The 18,737-nt window shown below is 45.1% G+C and overlaps 1 protein-coding gene across 1 annotated transcript in view; it reads left to right on the forward strand.

The window, feature by feature from the left end:
* GPC4 (glypican 4) overlaps positions 1-18,737 on the forward strand; it is a 66,987-nt gene that overhangs the window by 35,099 nt on the left and 13,151 nt on the right. Inside the window, exon 3 of the mRNA XM_057377974.1 lies at positions 8,271-8,662. Coding sequence (XP_057233957.1) covers positions 8,271-8,662 — 392 coding nt within the window. The remainder of the gene's footprint in view (positions 1-8,270; positions 8,663-18,737) is intronic.

Genomic DNA, 18,737 nt, shown 5'->3' on the forward strand with positions numbered 1-18,737 from the left:
AAGGGATGGTACCAAACCTCATATCAACCAGGGCAGAAAATGTTGGGAAGATCCCTGAAAGAAGCCATTGTGGAGAGACAATCCTTCAGACTTGGTTTAGATTGGTTCTTACCSAGGGTAGGGAGGGAGTGACTGAGGAGAAGCTGAGGGAGCAACCACCAACACACTTCCTTTAGAAAATCCCACTTGTGGGCTTTTGTTTGTGCTTTGCCACTCACTGCAACAGCAGTGAAACAAATTGTCTGTTGTCTGTGCCTTGGAAGTTTGTTTATTCTTTGTTTTTGTTCAACTGGCTCCTCTCCATCTGGAGGTTTTTAAGGAGGTACGTACTACACCATGATTTTCAGTTTTACTAATTGAGAAGGATGATGCTTGTCTGGTAGTGCCAGGAATAAAACCTCTCTTTTGGGAAGCTTGGAGAGATCCTAAGGTTAAGTTATTGCAGTAGTAGGAAATCTCATAGTGGGGAGATGAGGGGGATTCCTGCCCTGTTGGTTAGGAGGGGAAGAAARAAGGATGCTAGATATTTTAACTGAGCAAAGATTCAGCGAGGGGCAAAAGCAATTTGTGTATGGGCTTGAAGGGATCAAACACTCTTATGTGATCTCAGGTCCAAGCAGTTTTGCCCTTAAGGTCACAGGTAAATGCTCTTACCCTTTTGGCTTATTTCCCCAAAAGCAAAGATATGGGCAACAGGCTTTGTACTTGGCTACAGGAAAYGTGCCTGGTGCTCTCTGGTTACTAATTACTGTCAACCAGTCAATGAGCTATTGTTTGTCTGTTTAAAATTAACTTTCTCTTCCTCCTTCCTGCACAAAGGAGCCACCAACCCTAYGTGCATAGTCCTGGTAGCTGCTCCCCTGGATGTCTGTTTTGGTGGTGGTGGTTCGGCTTGGGGGTGTGATAACCCACTGACGCTATTTTATTAGTGCTTAATGTACTGTAATATCTTAATGTCCAGCCACTCATATGCTGGCTGAACAAATAAGAGGCAGCCCCAGCTGGAAGAGCTCTCCATGCAAGTGTAATGAGATGAGGGTAACTGAGGTAATGGGAGCAAGAAAGACATCCCCACTGTTCAGTAGTGGGGGCCCTCCTCGCACTCTGACAGCAGTAGGAAGGGAGGCTTGGGAAAACACTTATGAAATACCTTAGTGAGTGTCCCAGAAAGCTCCTTTGAGTTTGGAGGATGTGGGAGGCAGCCTAAAGGAGYTCACTTCCAGCTGAAATTCGGGCTGGGAAGTTGCTGTGCTGGTACCAAATGGATGTGTGGCRGAGGCTGAAGCACCTGAGAAGTCACAGGTGTGTCTGAAGGGTTAGTTTAGACTGTGGAATGGGTGCAGTGAAAATCAGACATGGAGGGGAGCAGAGGGAAGAGCAAACAATGGAGGAAGAAGAAGAAACAGCTGAGGATAGGTGYYTTGGGGAAGARGACTGTCRAGTTSTTGCAARGAGGGRCATGGAAGTGCTGAGAATGATGGAYCTGCTGTTTGAGGAGGAGGCAACATGGAAGCAGTGAGAGAAAACKCAGAACAGCTGACCCAAAATGGGATGTGTGAGCAGTGACAGTCCCTGAAATCAGGGATGAGGAAGCTACGAAGTCTGGGCTCATCCTGCTGTATGGGATGTGGCAGAGAAGGATGGAAGAAGAAGGGACCAAGGACATTTCTTGTTGTTTTCTTAGTTTATGGGATAGCTGGTACATACAGCAGGGTGCAATGTGCTGCTGTTTGTTTCTTGAATCACAGACAGCAGTCTCCACATTGTTTTTCCTCTTCCTTCATTGCTCCTAATTCCCTAAAAAGSTCAGTCTCAGTGTGATGGTGGTACCCCATGCTGCATGTAATCTTCTGCCTTGCTCTTCTGGACTCTGTCTAGGCCCAAAGTGCTCCAGAAACAAGAACTTCTAGAAATCACCGGTTTTGGTGGCTTTTTGTTTTGGGGTTTTTTTTTTGTTTTTTTTGGTTTTTTTTTTTTTTAACCTATAAGGCTGTGGCCCAGTTGTTTTTTGTTTTCTTGACTTTCACTAATGAGGCAAAGTTTGGGGAGGTGATGTTCCTCCCAGCTCTACAGTGTTCACATGTTGGGGCTGTTAGTGTGACACTGGCAAGATTTAAGTCTGTACTTCTTCAAGCCCTGTGAAAAAGTTCTTCTCATGTCAATAAGTGCTAACACATGTTTGAAAACAGGACAGAGAAACAGCTTGTGGATCTGCCCTGCCCTTCCTGAGTTCATATTCAATAAATGTGTTAACACTATGTGTTCATCGGTTTCTCAACACTTCCGGAAGAAGGTTGTTAAGCTATGGTTTGTTTTTCCCTGGTGGAAATTACAAATGCTGTATATGCAATAAAGGAAGTGAAGGCATATTAATAATAATGAAGCACATTTAGAATAAAATAATCGCTCTCCTCTCTTTGGACTAGGTAGCATGTCTGTGGATGGCTTCAGCCTCCAAGTGAAGAGAGCTATGAAACGTTTGTCTCTTTTCTCCCAAATTCCTTTTATCTGTCTGGATTGAATTTTGCCTCACATGGTAGGAACAGCTGCAGGGTGGAGTTTGCATCCACAGATGCACCTCTAGAAAATGCTGGGATGGAGCCGGCGCCAGCCCTTCCACGGCACAGCCTGCRGGGCTGTGGCTTGGGCAGGAGCATTCGTCTGGGAATCCATCTTGCTCTTGTGGACATTTTATGAGTAAACCTTGTAAGGAGAAAATATAATTAATGTCTTTGTGGCAGTGTTCTCCTGTATATACTAGAAAGCATAATTGTCTATACAGACAAGCAAATTAAAGGTTTTGGTAAGACAGACGGTCCTTAATTAATCATAATCTGGACAACATATTAAGAGTATGCTCAAAAAGCTGGGTGGTAAATTATCTGAAACTAATTAATTTGCCTGTAAAAATTCAACATGTTCTGTGTGCATGCTTGAACCTGGTTTTATTTATTTTTTAAGGTGGTTGAATAATTGCATGTCTAGCTGGGATCTCTGCATAGTTCATTTGCAAACCTCAGACAGAATAAAGCCAATTGAAAACTCTGCTCTAAACTAAGGAAACCTGGTGCATGGGAAATGCAGTGTCTGGTGGCTTTTGGGAGCAGGAAGGTGTGTGTCCTTTTGGAAGGGCACCAGCACACRTGAACGTGGCCAACAGATTGGTGTTTGTAGCAAGCACGTTGGCTCAACAGCCTTGCTCAGCTCTTGGGTAAGACATGACCTTTTTTTGCACTCCAGTTAAGGTTTCCTTTGTTCTTTAAAACATGTGGGCTTTAGGTGCTGAGTTTGGGTCACTGATGGTTTGACTCTGCRTGGCTGTAAGAGGAGTAAGTGTGGTGCTGTGGAGCACTCTGCTTCTTTATGTGRAAGTATTCCCTGAAAGAAATGTGTTTTGTTCCTGAAGTTAGAGAAATTGAAAGCAGAGCTTTGCGCTCCTGCAGTGGTCAGCTACAGATTCAGCCCTGGGGACTCTGCCTGGGGCAGGACTGAGGAGGCAGAGGACACCCACCAGTGCTCTGCTCCTGACAACAGGGCAGGTGTTGGCAGGAGGCAGCTCAGACCAGGCYGTTTTGCTGCTTTTTTCTTTGTTGCCAGCGCACGTACGGAAATGCCAAACCTGTCTGTGGGTGAAGGGGAATGTGCCCCTTTGATGTGTTCATCTCATTTCCASGAGCTGCCTTTGATTTAGGTAGGACTGTGCCCTGCAGCACCAGACTCTCCTCAGCAAGGCCCTCTTGATGAAAATCCCCCTCTTAAAATACCTGAAAATGTTAGCATGAGGAATAGAAAAACACTGCATCCCTTCTTACTTGAAAAAAAGAAAAAAAATAAGAGAATATTTTCAGATGACACTTATTAATTCAAGATCAAAAAATATATTGGGTTTGAAAGTCAAAAGAAGTAGATATGTTGTCTGGAGGTGGGATGTACTCTGTCTCGCAGTGGGTGGAGTGATTGTGTTTCTTCAATTAGCTCATGTGTCTGCAATTTGGAAGAAAGATTGTTTTGAATTATTCTGGCAGTGGAATCTGATGTCATGAGGAAGCACCTTGGGGAGATGCMGTGCTCTCCTGCGCTGGGTTACTGGCAGGGCTGGTCTGCCCTCAAGCTGCAAGAAGGTAATACATTTTATTAYCTGAAAAAAAGGAAATTGCAAAGTAACTATGGTTATGTTTCCCAGTGTGCTCTTTTAAAGAAGGATTTGTTCAAAAACAGAGACTTATTTCCCCAGGATTTTTATTGCAGAGATAGCAGATATGTCCCATCCAGTATTTCTTACCAATTCCTGACATCTCTAGGCTTTCACCAAGTGCTGGGCATTGAAATTCTACCCTGAAATTCAAAAATGTTAGAAGAATAAATAGAGYCCAGAGCTGTAGATTGCCTGACTGCAGATTACTGCCTTTTCTACCTCTAAAAGTTAATTGCATTGGAAATGTTGTCTTCCTTTGAGCATCAAAGCTCATAGGCATGCACAAGATTTATTTTGCAATACAGACAAATTTTAAGATTGTTTCTAGGTGTTAAGAAAGGATTTGTGTTTCTGGTCCCACTGGGCAGCTTGACAATGCTGCTTCCCTCGTCCCTGAGCTCGTCCCTCCTGAGTGAGAAGGTGACTTTGCACCAGCAAGACTGGTTGGAGGTGTGTTGGACAAATACAGCAAGGCCTTGCTCTTGGGTCAGGTTGGACCAGAGCTGCTGTGCCAGGTTGTCCCAAATCCATGTCTGTGGTCCATCCTCCATGTGTAACCCAGCCATGTCTGCACACTCTGCTCCTAGTCGGGAGAACCAGAGAGCCTTTGAGCCACGTGCTGCTCCYGCGGGTCAGTTTGTGAAACCCTTCCCAGCCGTGCGTGTGCTTGTGTCTGTTTGTCGACAGAGGGGCCAGCCCTTGTCCAGGGAGTTTAAACAAGATAACTGGAGGGAAGAGAGAGCCTGCCGTCCCTCCAGATAGCAGTGTCTGAGAGAGCACCGGCAAAGTATGATTTGTYGTCTGTGAAAAATGTTTGCGTTTGACAGCTTTTCACAGGAAGCCTGTCAGAGTGATAATTTAATGAGTACAGATTGCTTGCAACACAGCTGTAAAACGTGCTTTTACAGTGCTGTAAAATAAGCAACTGAGGCCTCTGTGTGTTTGCTTTGTTTGAGAACAAGTCGACTTCTAATACAAATGAAAGGTGGTCATTTATTTTACCCGGCAAACAGTCGAGACGTAAGAGAGGAACCTGCCATTTTTCTTCTTGTGGTGGCAAGGTTAATGCTGGGTTATGTTGGTGTTTGCTAATCAGCTCATTGCTGTGAAGGGGAGAATTAATATCTAATTAGATGTAGGGAGTTACTAGTCAGATTAGCATTTAACTCATAAAAAGGACTTTCAGGCTTTTTTCTCTTCATTGCAGAGATCTATGCCTATAGTTTGCATAGAGAAAAGATTAATGTTCCTTCTGGCGCCCAAGCTGATTTCTTGATGTGGAGGTAGGAACTGAGGATACAGACTTATACTGTGCCAATAGTTACACTAAAATATACCTATATATATATTTTAATTGCTGTTGCTGACCAAGTTTGAGTGTTTGCGTGGAGGAAGATGTCATGCACACCTCACTGCTGGGTCCATCCCTGTTTGCAGGCATCGAGTGGTCCTCCATCCTCAATGCCATGCTTGGCAACACCCCTCCCCACCTTCCCMGCCCCATCTCCACCCCRTGAGCCTCGAGGTGCCAGCAGTGGCACTTGGGGACCAATCTGCAGGCGCTGGTCACCAGGGCATCCTGTCTGGCATGTTCAGGGATGCTGGCAGGGCTGGATGAAGACTCCATGCTGCAGACACAGCCTTCTCTGCCCTTCTCCCTTCTTCTCTGGGGAGTGGCATCTGAGAATGGGTATTTTGTGTCTATGAAAATGGTGATTGAATCTCGAGCCGTAGACAAGGGCTTTGTGCATGTATGCTGCATCCTTCTGCAGTGCTACATTGGGCTTTTGGAAGTGCCTGGTTTTGGTGGGAAGTTTTTGTTTCCTTTATTTACCTTCCTTTTGTGCAAGGAAAAGCCGCTGGCTGGCAGGCTGCAGGTGCACAGGTATTTGCTGCTAATTAGATTGCAGGGTTTTTTTTCAGGATAATAAATGAACATACCTGGTTCTAGCCCACATGAAAAATTGCTAAGAGATGAAGAGCTCTAAAACCTGGATACAGTTTATTCAACTTCCACTTTGGAGTGTAACCAATAAAATGAGTTTGGGCAGGAGAATAAATTGGTTATGGTAATGYGGATGTATTACTTAAGATAACTTTCTTGGCTTAAAACATTGCTTTGGGTTCTTTAGACTGGTGGTTGCAGCTATCCGATAGATTTGCCATCAATATAATTTCAAAAATCTAATTRTTTTTGAAGATTCTGCTGATGCATCTGGCAGTTTTTGTGCCTGGTACGAAAGTATTTAAATAAACAACTTATTTGGTGATACTGAAAGGTCTGAGCAAAGGAAGGAAGTGAGCCTTCAAAATGATTAAGTGAATTAGAAATTAATATACACCAAGCTAATCTCTATAGTATAAACTTAACAGAAAAAAACCTTCCTGGAGAGGAAATGCCAGTCATGGGAAMGAAAGTGGAGGTTCCTGCTGATATTGGACAGAGGACGTGTTGGGTGTTTGAAATCAATCTCCTCTTCCCTGGATCATTTCTCTTGTGCTCCTAAGAGGCTGCATTATATACAGCCATGTCAGGCACTGAACCCCATGACTTTGTTCGTCAGGAACTCATGGAATGTTTCAGTTTTTCCAGAAAATGTTTTCTGTGTTAGGCTGTGTTTGTACTGGAGCACTTTGAAGACGAAAATCTGAACTTCAACATACTTTTAACGTCTTTTAACAAGGTTTAAATTCACACTGGGCCAAAATATTCTCCCCCCCTACTTCTAGCAACTTCTGGCTCTAAGCATTGCTCCTTTGAGGATTTAGAAAACCACAGAGGCATRTTTTATTAAAAAATATTTATTGAATATGAGTCACAGAAAAGCAGAGGTCAGAATCCTCAGTTGCTGGTGGCATGCATAAAATAATCTGCTTCCTTACCCAGCTGCACCCGCTCCCCAGGGTGCCCGCGCTCCCTGTAGGACTGGAGCAAACAGCTGGCATGGGAGGCTTTGTCCCACTGGCACCTATCCTTTCTCTCCTTAGCTGCTCCCCAAGGCCATAGAGCATGGAGTTTTTTCCCCAAGTGTCCCAAATACTTTCAGCCTAGTGGACCCCTACCCTATTTTAAATTTTATTTTATCTCATTTATGCCAAATCTCCAAGRCAAAGGCTTTGTGGCAGGGTAGTTTGTGCCCAGACCCACATGCCGAGGTTGTGGTGATGCGATCKTGGCAGGATGTGTTCTTTAAATTGCTTCTGCAGTGATGTCATCATCAGGTCAACTTGTTATCGATGTTGGAGACAGATGGGGCACTGCAAGACATGGCAACAGCCACTCTCTGGGCTGTCCAGTGCTCCTAAGAGGGTGAACCAAAGTGGGGATTTGCTTTTCGAAAGTGATAAAGATCTCTAGCCCTGTCTGTCCTTTGTCATTCAAAAAATCTCTTGTGATTGTGTTTAGCCCTTGGATTTTGAGCAAATTCTGGTATAATTGTGGGGTCTTTGCACTGCCACAAACATCTGAAGCCCTTTCTGCAATCAGGACCAATTAGGTGCATGGTCAGGCTCTGCCCTGAGAGGTGATGAACTTGCAAGACAGGAGAAAGAACCTGCAGGTAGATTTTTAAATTTGTTTTTTTTTTAATATATTAAAATACATTCATTTTTGAGGCTGGTTTATGATAATTTTGGAAAATGAATTGTCAAGAACTGGGAAGAAGGACTAACTTGTGTAAAACATCTGTTTAACAAAACCACCTTATTTTCTTTCCARTATGTTGTCCTTTGAAATTACATCTTTTAAGATGACTAAATGGAAACATCAGAAACTGGTGTGKTTTTTTTGTCTTTTTGGTGACTCAYCATGATATTCACATTTGTATCAGGAGAGATTTGACTCAGACAAGTTGTCCAGTCAGGAGAGAGCTTCAGGGATTGGTTTAAGAAGAGTAATCAAAAATTTTGAGATAGAAACATTGATTGAAAATTTTGCGGGAGTCCTTTAATTTTCCATTTCAGTTTGATGATGGTCTCATTGTGCTCAATTCTCCAGTTAAGCAGTGGTCATAGGAGTGTGTAAACCCGCAACCTAGCACTCATGTTTACCGTATCTTCTCTTCCTCTTTCCTAGAGTTCTTCAAAGAACTCCTGGAGAACGCTGAGAAGTCTCTGAACGACATGTTCGTGCGGACRTACGGCCGCCTGTACATGCAGAACTCGGAGCTCTTCAAGGACCTCTTTGTGGAGCTGAAGCGCTACTACGTGGGCGGCAACGTCAACCTGGAGGAGATGCTCAACGAGTTCTGGGCGCGCTTGCTGGAGCGCATGTTCCGCCTGGTGAACCCCCAGTACCACTTCACGGACGAGTACCTGGAGTGTGTCAGCAAGTACACGGAGCAGCTGAAGCCCTTTGGGGACGTGCCACGCAAGCTCAAGCTGCARGTGACGCGAGCCTTCGTGGCTGCCCGCACCTTCGCGCAGGGCCTGGCCGTCGCCAGGGACGTCATCAGCAAAGTGTCTGCGGTGAGCTCAGTCCCCTGGTTGTTTGTCCCCGTGTCCCTTGGTCCCATGGTGGGCAGCATCTTCCCCTGTTGGCCTAAAGGCGTTGGTGATGGCTGAGTGCGAGTGGGACCCAACTCCGTCTGTGTAGGCTGTGCTGTTGCATGGTAGAGTCAGATTATGAGGACATCACTGTCTGGGGCTGCAGCCCAATTCCCCGGGTGGATGCTTTYCTCCTGTCTAGGGAGCGACAACAGCAGGAAATTAAATGCCTTCTGCAGTGGAAATAACCGTGTTTGCTTGTGTAATGGCCGTATCTTCTTCTTAATATTGCCTTTAAATTACAGTGAGTCATGGATGCTCAGGCATCTATTATGGAGCAGCTGATGATTTTCTCCTCGCTCCAGGGCATGGGGAGAGGCAGTTCACATGAGCAAGCAGCACTTCTGGGATAACAGTAAGCTACAGCCATCTACACAGGGCCAAAACCACTTGTACTTGGTGCCACGCACAGAGCACAAGTTAAACCTCAGATTTTTATAGTGAAGTCACTTTTTGGAGGGATRAAACAGCTGTGATATGTTGGTCACTTAAATGTTTACCTCCCTCTTTGTATAAATCACTTTGGAGCCATTTAAGTGGGGTGACTTCTTTTTTTGACATGAGATTTGTCTTTGAGTCTGAGTTGTATGGTATAGGGAAMAGTCAATAATCCCCTTGAAGTGATTATGTAAGATAACAAATATTAGTGATTTCCTTTTAACAAACTCAGCTCATTTCCTTGGGCTGTRGAAGATTTATTGTAATCATTTAATCGAGCAGAGAGGCATTTACTTTCTCTCTACCTGGTTACGGAATAATAAAACATGAGGCTGRAAGAGCAGGCTGGAGTTTGAATCACTCCAAGTGCCAGGAAAAAAAAAAAAAGAATAGCTGTTCAGATACTATTGTAAACAGAATGCAGTTCTGTAGGCAGCACAAACAGCATGTTTAAATGAGATAATGATTCAAATTTCTTTGACTTATGGGGATAATATTAAATACTGTCTCTGAGGATAGGGGGAAAAAAAATGTCTGCTTCCATGTTAATTTTTCTTGAAGAAAAATGAGGCAAACAGCCTGCAATAGGCCTGAACATATATGGCGGGGCAGAGAATACTAGCARGGAAGGAATTGCTTTACTAAAATACCCAGACTCTGGGAGTGAGTATTAAGTTAGCAGTGGCAGATTTAAGTCCTTGGACACCTTGAATCCCCACCTAATTAGAGATGACTCTCAAATTAGATTGGTGTGCTCTGCTGGATTGTGTCGAGCTCTCTGTGTGACATGTGGKATCACTCTTACAAGACCACAAAACCTTTCAGCCTCAGGGACACTTTCCTTGTGGGAGGGAGGGAGGGGTGGTGCCAGATGAAGTGTGATGTCTCCATGTCAGGCCACTGGCCAAGCCTGCTGACTCTTGGTTGGGGTTTCAGATTTGGTGGCCCTTGCTTGTGGTGGCTGTGTGGCAGCTCTTGTGGTCAGGGGATGGGGTTTTCACTGCTGTAGAGTGTGGATGAAATATTTGGGTGGGAGGTCTGGCCATTAAGCCCCAGTACAGTTTGGGGAATGTGCAATTACTTGATAGGCAGTAAACGTGCATGGGTGAAGGATCGTGTTTATGCTCCATCTGCTCAGAATTCATCAAAACGTCTCCAGACTTGACACGGAACCACAAGGGCTACGGTCCCCGCATCTGTTACRAATCAGTCGTGAACCCGAGGTGGCGTCGTGATTTCTCTTTCCCTTTTGAAGATCCTTGAGTGTAGAGTTGCCTTCAACCCTAGAATTAATTGCTTGAGTGTGGAAAGCTACCCAGAGTCCCACGCAGCTGCAAAAATAGCTCACGTGCCGTGGACGATCACAGTTGCTCCACTTTCCACTTTGATTTCACAAGTTGCRCTGGAAATCCTACAACAGATTGACTTTTCCAAGCAGTAACAAAACTCCTTACTGTTGAATACCTAAGCTTTAGTTGCAGCAGCAGAAGGAATAATAACCTTTTCTGTAGTGTTCTAATCTCATTCAGTGGGAATCTAACATAGTGTTTCTGCAAGACACGATGGGAAATCCTAGATGTGAGTTTAAAAGCTGATGTTTTTATGCCTGCTGCTMTGTGGTTGTGTTTTGGGGCTTCCCACATTACATATAGATTAGCCTGGCTTTGCTAAGCTCTGTATAATGACTCCATTGACTTTGCTTCCTTATTATTTTTACTCAGGAGTTGTAGTAGAATGACTGCTTATACCAGGGATTAACGTGAGGGATAAATCTTCATTCTTCTTTATGAAAAAATGTCCAAAGGAATGCAAACTAGTTTTACTTTTAATGCGTTTTGTTACAAGTAAGTTAAAAATGTTTAATTGAAARTCTTCATGGGGAGAAATACAAACTACTGCAAGACCCAGCTGTGTACTTTCCTGGGATACTATCAGGAGAGCAAAGAGCACTTTACAGTGGAAGGGCCTTGATGGCTTTTTAATGATCCTGGATATTTTTACATCTTTGCTAGGGAGTTGCATTTAGAAGGATATTTTTCTTGCATGAGTTTGGGAATAAAGGGATAAAAGAAGAGAGAACATTGAAAAGCTGCAAGTGTGCTTGATTTCCAAGCCAGAATGCTAGAAAATAGCTTTAAATTCAGCCTTGAATGGATCAAAAGCTGCACCACTGTGCCAGAATTCACAACAGAGAGAAAGCTGTATGATTTTGAGAGAAAGCAGAGATCTGTTTCAAACTGTCAAAACCCCCCAACTTTGATACCCAAGTCTTCACTCCTCAATTTCCCTTCTTTGGACCCAAAAAGTACAAAATTTTCTAGATCTGTGCTGAATGGTAGATCTGAACAGAAGACTCAGGATGCTCTTTCTGGCTGCTCTGCCTCGGAGGTTGGCTGCAAGGGGCTGGGGGCCTCCAGTGCTTCCCTCTGTCCTCTGCTGACTCTGGGTGCTTTCTCCCTGACCTTCCTGCCCCTGCCTTCAGGAGACGGAAATCTGCCTGTCCCCTAATCACTCTCCTGCTACTTAGCCCAGGACAAGCGCTGAAGTCAGCCGGGTTAAATTGCTGCCAGCAGTGACATTTCCTGCCCCAGCCAGGCCTCAAAAAATGGAGCAAATATAAGCCAGAGCCCYGAGTGAATGAAAAAGGATGAGAACCTGCAACTGGGCAGTTCTCAAGCTGCTGGGATGTTCCCATAATTAGTTGCATGCCATTAAACCCACAGCCTGGTCAAGGGTCATGACACCTTTGAGGGCAAAGTTCACTGGGGCTTGTAGGGTGCAGGTCAGCTACGGGTATGGGGTGGAGGTCCCTGTTTGTGGGGGAAGAAGGGAAATCAAGGGCTCAGCTCTCTGACAGCATTTTGTAGGGTCAGGAGGAGCTGGGAGGAGAGGTCTGGCTGGAGATCAGCAACAGAGGCACATGAAAGGTAAAGTGTGCAACCACCCAACATGGAATCCCTGAGTCTACTCACCATCCCTCTGCAGACCGGGATGTGTGGATGTGATCTCCTGCACTTGGCAGTGGTGGTGAGAGTTTTCTGGAGCCCCCAAGGAAATTTATGGTGATAATCTGTTGTTTTGGGATTCTTTTACCACTTTTCCCTCTTGCCCTTGTGTCCTGTAATTTGAGGCAGAACTGCTGGRAGCTCAGATCACCTCCCTAACTTGTGCCGAAAGCCACATGAGATGTAGCTGCCACCAAAGCACCTGGGCTGCTGGAAATGGTCTTCCAGCCTATCCTTGGGAACCCTGGGAGAGGCAACAGCTTGGAAGTTGTATGCCAGAAATGGAGTTTAGTTTGGAAGCACAGTTGAGTCCTATGAGCTGATGCAGTTTCATATGGGGATTACACCGTGTGCCTCATCTGCTGTCCTCTGGAGACATTAGCAACCAAGAGAAAGCTGCTGGAGATGTTCCCAGTGGGTGGAGGAGGTCAGCTTTGTTGGTATTGGCATTTCTTCCCTAATGAAGTGTAATGGTAGTAGCCAAGGAGGGAATTTTCTTCAGTTCATGAACAGAATTGCAGAGGGGATAGGTGACTGCCTTCCCACAGGCACTTCACAGCTGGAGWGGGAGTCTGGTGACTTTTTAACCCCTTTTGCTCTCAGCTGCCTCATCTTGAATGAAGCACCTCTGGAGCACTAGTTGAGCTGTTGGTTGACTTGCTGGTCTGCATGAACAGCCTGAACTGTGGTTCCTGCCCTTTTCAGTATGGGTGCTGAATGTGGACCAGCCATTGGCTTAGGAGATGCAGTGATGAAAATAATAAAACAATGAATGAATATTTGTCATCACAAATAGGAGGACACCGAGATTTGGTTTTGGTAAAAGTACCCCTTGTAATTACCATYTGAGGATCTAAAAGTTTAGTCAGAGAGCCATGGTCCAGCCTCCCTCTGTGCAGTTTTTGCCCTTGGTTTGACTTAAGGGGAATGTAACTGTAAYCCTCTTTCAGGAGGAATTTCTTGTTCCTATGTCCAGCGAAGCTGAGCAGCCTTCGGACAAGAGCAAACCTTGCCAGGGAAGTGACAGAAACGGGATATGTTGCTTGCATGCATTGGGAAGGGATGAGGGGGAAACAGTTCTGCTTTGTGGGCAACTAAGAAACAGCCAGAGGAGCCAGGGTAGCAGAGGGACCTCGAAAGAGGCAGTGCTGTCCAGGCAGCAGGTTGCGAGCCACGGGGCCAGATCGAGGGGCTGCCATGCACAAGGACATTTCCTTCCACATACCAAGGGCAAATATCAATGCAGAAAACAATACCAAGCACTTCTCCACATCAAAGATGACCCTGAGAAGACCTGCCAAGAATGTGACTCCATCTGCCTCAGCTCCAGCCATCTGAGGGCTTGTGCTAGGCCTTCAAAGCACGCTGGAGCAGCAGTCAGCTCGGATTTAGGGCTGCGAGTGCGTGGATGCGACTGTGGGTTTGGAGCCGATGGCGTCATTCAGGAGCGCTTCAGTCCACTGGGCTGGTTTTGATTTTTTCTTTCTCTGTTTCGCACTGTGGTTCTGCTGCTAATTTTGAAGACAATGTGAGGGATAACTAAGGATAGTTTTGGTTGCAGATGCCCAGATAAATGTCCCTGCTGTTTTGCTCATTAAAGCAAAYGGAATGCTCCTCATGATCCGCAGTGTGTGAGGGAGGAAGAAGCAGGTTCTACAGAGAATAATAAGCTTGGTGTGAAAGGCACTTTGGTCCCGAGGGCACCATGAGCAGCAGATGCTGACCCTGGCACCCCTGTGTAAGTGTTCAGAGGGAGAGGCAGCCATTTGGCTGGCACCCTTAGGTTCCCTATGCCCCTTTGTGGGCTGGGGTGCTGTTGGGGAAGACAAGTGTGTGAATGTTAAGACTGAGCAGGTTGAGTGCCTGGTGGTGTGGTTCTCAGGAGCTCTGCTTTTCCTCTTGGCAGTGTCACATCTGGGGCGGGGAGAGCAAGCTGTAAGTAGGGAACTGAGCATAAATGTACTCTTGAACTTTTCCTTGCACAAGATAATGCTGCAGCAGACATCGCCGTGAGTAGCAAGCGTTGATGAGACACAGAGTCGTGCAGTTCCCGAATATCACTCCTAAGTGTGTTCCCTTATGCAAGACCTCAGAGGCCCAAAGCTGTGGTTGAACCAGATGCTGTCTAAATTATTAATGTTCTAGCATCAGGCCAGCAAAGTTGGTTAAATACATAGTTAATTCCAAAACACTTTCATTGGAATTTTTGGGGTGGGGAAGCAAACCAAGAGCCTCCCAAATGATGTTCTGCCTCATAGTGAGCTGAACGTCTGGACCAGCGTGTGCCAAGATGATGCTCTTGCACAACCCTGAGAGAAGGAAAAAATGATGCAAGTAAGGTTGTATTAGTCCCAGAAACGGATGACAGCTCAGTTGTCTAAGCTGACTGCTCACCTAGAGCATCTCATAGTCAGCTTCAGAGTGTGTTTTTGAAATCATCTTTTGATGTCACTGAGAAGTTACTCCTTCAGTCGTTCAGCCAATATTGCTCTCATGCATCTTTTTGCAAAGAAAACACAGTATAAAACAAAAGTAATTTCACTGCATTTATTTTCAAATTGTTGGATTTTTATGCTTTCTGGTGGCTGTGCTGCTGGCATGGCAACGCTTTGTTGTGCAAGCTTGGCAAATAGGAAAGCCTCAGTTATCAGAGTTATTATAAATAGTCGTTAAAGCTGACAGGATTTTAAATGTTATTATTAACATTCTTAATGTTAACTTGAGGGTAAAGTGAGAGAATGTAATGTAGCTCTGGCTGTCTGACAGCTGATGGGAGCTCCCTGCAGGACTATCCGTAGTTGGAGCTCTGTCATCCTTCCTCAGCTATTCCTTGCCTTGGGAAGGMGATGAAAAAGTATTTGGTTGCTTCTCTGAACTTTATCTGCTTGCACAGATCAGTTTATTTTGAGTTTTGGTGGTATTGTGGTAGGCTCCGAACAAGGCGTTGCACTTGATAGGTGTGTATTTTAGTGGTGATGTTTCTACAAGGAGTGCATCCAGCTGCAATTGCTAGCAAGTTGGAAAAGGCTGAGGGTGTAACAGCTTCCCTCATGTGAGACTCTGGGATGGGATGGGTATGACAAGGTACCAGCAAAAAACACATTATATTATGCTAAGAGCATGTCATTTTTACAAGAATGCGATTTTACCTTCATGAGTCAATATAAGTTGGGGGTGTTACCCCAACAAACATGATACAAAATTTTTGTATTAAGTCAAGAGTTGTTTGCTTTTCACTTAATTTTTGTGAATTGTGTGCAAATCTATATTTTTAAAGAGCAAGTTCGATATTAATGTGAAGATTGGTGCCAAAACACATCTGTTAGCAGCTTTTAATCTTCACATTTGACAAAGCGTATAGATATGGACAAATTGTAATTTACATGATGAAMCCGCAGGGTGATGGATTGCTGCAGTGGCGTGGAACGCCATGGAAAGGAAATAAATTTCACAAGATAAAAGGAAGGGGCTGGAGTGCATTTACTTCTATCAGAAGCTTTTACAGGGTATGTGCACTGCAGCTACTACTACCTGGGCTCAAATCTACCAGAGTAAATCCCCTCCAGCAAATAAAGCTTTCTTTGGGATTCTGCTTTATTAGAAGGGAGATTACTTGGTTTTGAGGGTCATTCTAGAGTACAGTTTGAATGAGSTTGAGTTGCTTTCCAAGATAAACACAACCCCAGAACAAAGCATATCTGGGTTTACTGTTACATACAATGGCGTTTTAAGAGCTTGCACCTGGTGTGGCAAGGCCAACATTAAAAGCTTGTGAAGAATTGCCAATGCAACATATGGCACATCCCACTGACAGAGCCAGAGCTGGTCTGGACTGGGTATGGCCCCATGCCAGGGGTAAAGGTTCTCCTTGCAGTGATACTCAGCAGTTAAGCATTTATCACTGTTGTAATGAGGTGTAACTGCTCACAGTCTTCCCAAAACTCTTAGAGGTGATCTTTGATTTTGCCTTCCTGTTGGCAAAATGACAGGAATCTTTCTGTCATCATAAAGATGCCTTCTGACATCATAAAATGCCAGTTCTGGACTGATGAATTTGCCCATTGTTTTCCCCTTCACCTGCAACTGTATTGCACGCTAACAGCTTCCCTGTGGGTTACATCCATCACTAGCAGGGCTCAGTTTGGCTGTCACTGCAGGCTGGGGTTTGTCTTTTCCATCACCCCTTTGTGTTCACCTTCTGCTTAGCTCTGTGCAGGACTCAAACCTACGTGGGGAAGGAAGCGAAACCTCGTTTGCTTTTAAAATCATTCCACCTTTGTTCAAAGGACCTAATCCCAGTGCCCGTTGCATATTGCCTGCTGTGGAACGCAGGAGAGCAGCTTCAGTTTCCCCTGCATCTGCTGGGATTCGTAAATCAACCCCTATGGAATATCAAAGCGGGGGATGCTGCGGGGCTGCAGCCGCTCGTGGGGCGAGGCGGGAACCTAAGATGGGAAGGGGCCTCCTGGGTCACGGCTCTGCGGGTGCGTTTTGCAGCACGCTGCCATGCAATCCCTTCATAAAGCTGCAGCTTTCCRTGGTAGGATTGGACGATCCTCCTGCTCCTCATTCCACTTCAAACTRCTCTAGCACCTGGTTTGTGCTATCAACATTTTCCTATTTTTTCTTCCTGAGGAGGATGCAGAGCACTCCTTTGAGGGCTTACAGTGCTAGGATGGCCAGGATTGGCTGGCGTGGAGGACTTGGCATGGAGATCCTGTCACCTATTGCCGAGTGACACAGGAAGGGATTTTTATCAGAGAAACAACTGAACTGCTAAACTTGAGCGTCCTTCAGAGCTCTTGTCTCTGGGTGTGAGATGTTATTTAGTTTCCCCCTGCCACTTTTTTGTTATGCAAGGGCTTCACCATCTGGATKGCAGATGATACCTTTACATTTGTCTGTTTCCAGTTTTCCAACTATAAATCATCTGATTTAGCTGGTTTCTGTTGCTTGAGTTCTTAATGTTTGAACCAGCTCTCCTTTAAAGCCATTCTGTCCCAATAGGGAGCTTTCTGCTGGGGCTCCTGCTCCCACTGTGCCTTCCAAATATATATATATATATATATATATAAAATACAAAATGTGTATATGTTCTGAAGCATCTGTATCAGATTCCACAGCCACCACAAACAGCTTTCTACATGGATTCTCCTCTTTCTCAAACAGGCTCTTTGTGGACAAATGAAGGGTAAAGTGCTGTCTGATGAACATTGCTAGCCAGCCAAAATTCAGCATTGAGCTACATCAGCTGCAGAAAATTGTCTTTCTGTCTCTCTAACCAGTTCACTTTACTACTGAAGAGAAAGCGTGGTTTCTGGAGTTGTCAGAAACACAGTAGATCCTTATCTTTGTCTCTTTTCATAAGAAAAGAGGGTTTGAAAATTTCCTGATGTTATTAACATTGCCAGCCTGATTATATAGCATTGTTTCTTTCCTGGTTTTTGTTAAAATCTCTTACCTCCTAGTTTCATGTGTTGCCAACAAGTTTGTGCACCAGATTAGGCTTGGTTTCTCCATAGTCCTCTCACTGAGATGGGCAGCAGTAAGGTCCTCAGCATATGTTTGTTCCTCATACACATTCTTCTCCACTTAGTCCTGTTGTCCTCTCTGCCATGARGCCAGTTCCCAAACCTCCAGCAGATGACATGTGAAGGCCATCCACATCTCCAGCTGTTTGTATTGAGTGACTTCCCCCTTCCTCACRGATGTTGTGTGTCTCCTCCAGCACAGTTTTGGATCRCAGCCTCTTTAGAGCACTTCMCTAAATGACTTACAAAGAGTCTCAGGTGCATTGTTTAAAACACCAGGCACCRCTTCTGTTTTGTCAATGTATCTCTGATTGCATCTTAATTTTCTTTTTTCATGTGTGGCTCATTAACACTTAAACTTGCTCTTGAGGGAGCTTCTCTGTTCAACACTTCAGACAGACCCACCATGTGGTCGGGATGGAGCTAATGCTCCTTGGACTGGCTGGGTGGAAATGGTTTCAATGAAATGAATGGTTTTTGAAGCTGGGCCAGAGTGAATCAAACATGAATGACCATGAGTCACTTTGGAAAACAGCCCTGTTGAGGGCTCAGGGGTGACGTGCCTGCTGCAGTCAGCTCTGCTCGTACGCCCAGCAGCTGCACGGTGGCTCTGAGGGTCCTCCTGCCTTGTCCTCAGCTGCAGGGTTGTAGCTGCCACCTCCTTCGGGTGTGGGGAATGGCGTTACTGAGSGTGATGAGTGCTGAGTATAAATGAACCCGGGTATCTGTCATGTAAATGCTGTGTTGAGGGACTTGAATGTGAGATAAAGGAGCTGGTCTCTGTGCTGGAGAGCCCTGCTGGGCGATTGTCCAGGAAGAGCTGCAGCCCCGCCGAGGAGGAGGGCACATTCCTGGTGGGTTTGGTACAGGGATAGYGACAGACATCCCATCTTGACATCCCATTTTTTCCTGAGAAATCYCAGCATCATCATCTTCGGCATATGYTTGCAACAGGGCTCAGAGAGTGCAGCCTTGTGCGACAGCTTTTGAGTTGGTTGCATTTTACTGCCTTCTCTGAGCTTG

This window comes from Malurus melanocephalus, unplaced genomic scaffold (genome assembly GCF_030028575.1).
Source record: "Malurus melanocephalus ecotype Western Australia unplaced genomic scaffold, MMel_1.1 scaffold_335, whole genome shotgun sequence".
Taxonomy (NCBI): Eukaryota; Metazoa; Chordata; class Aves; order Passeriformes; family Maluridae; genus Malurus; species Malurus melanocephalus.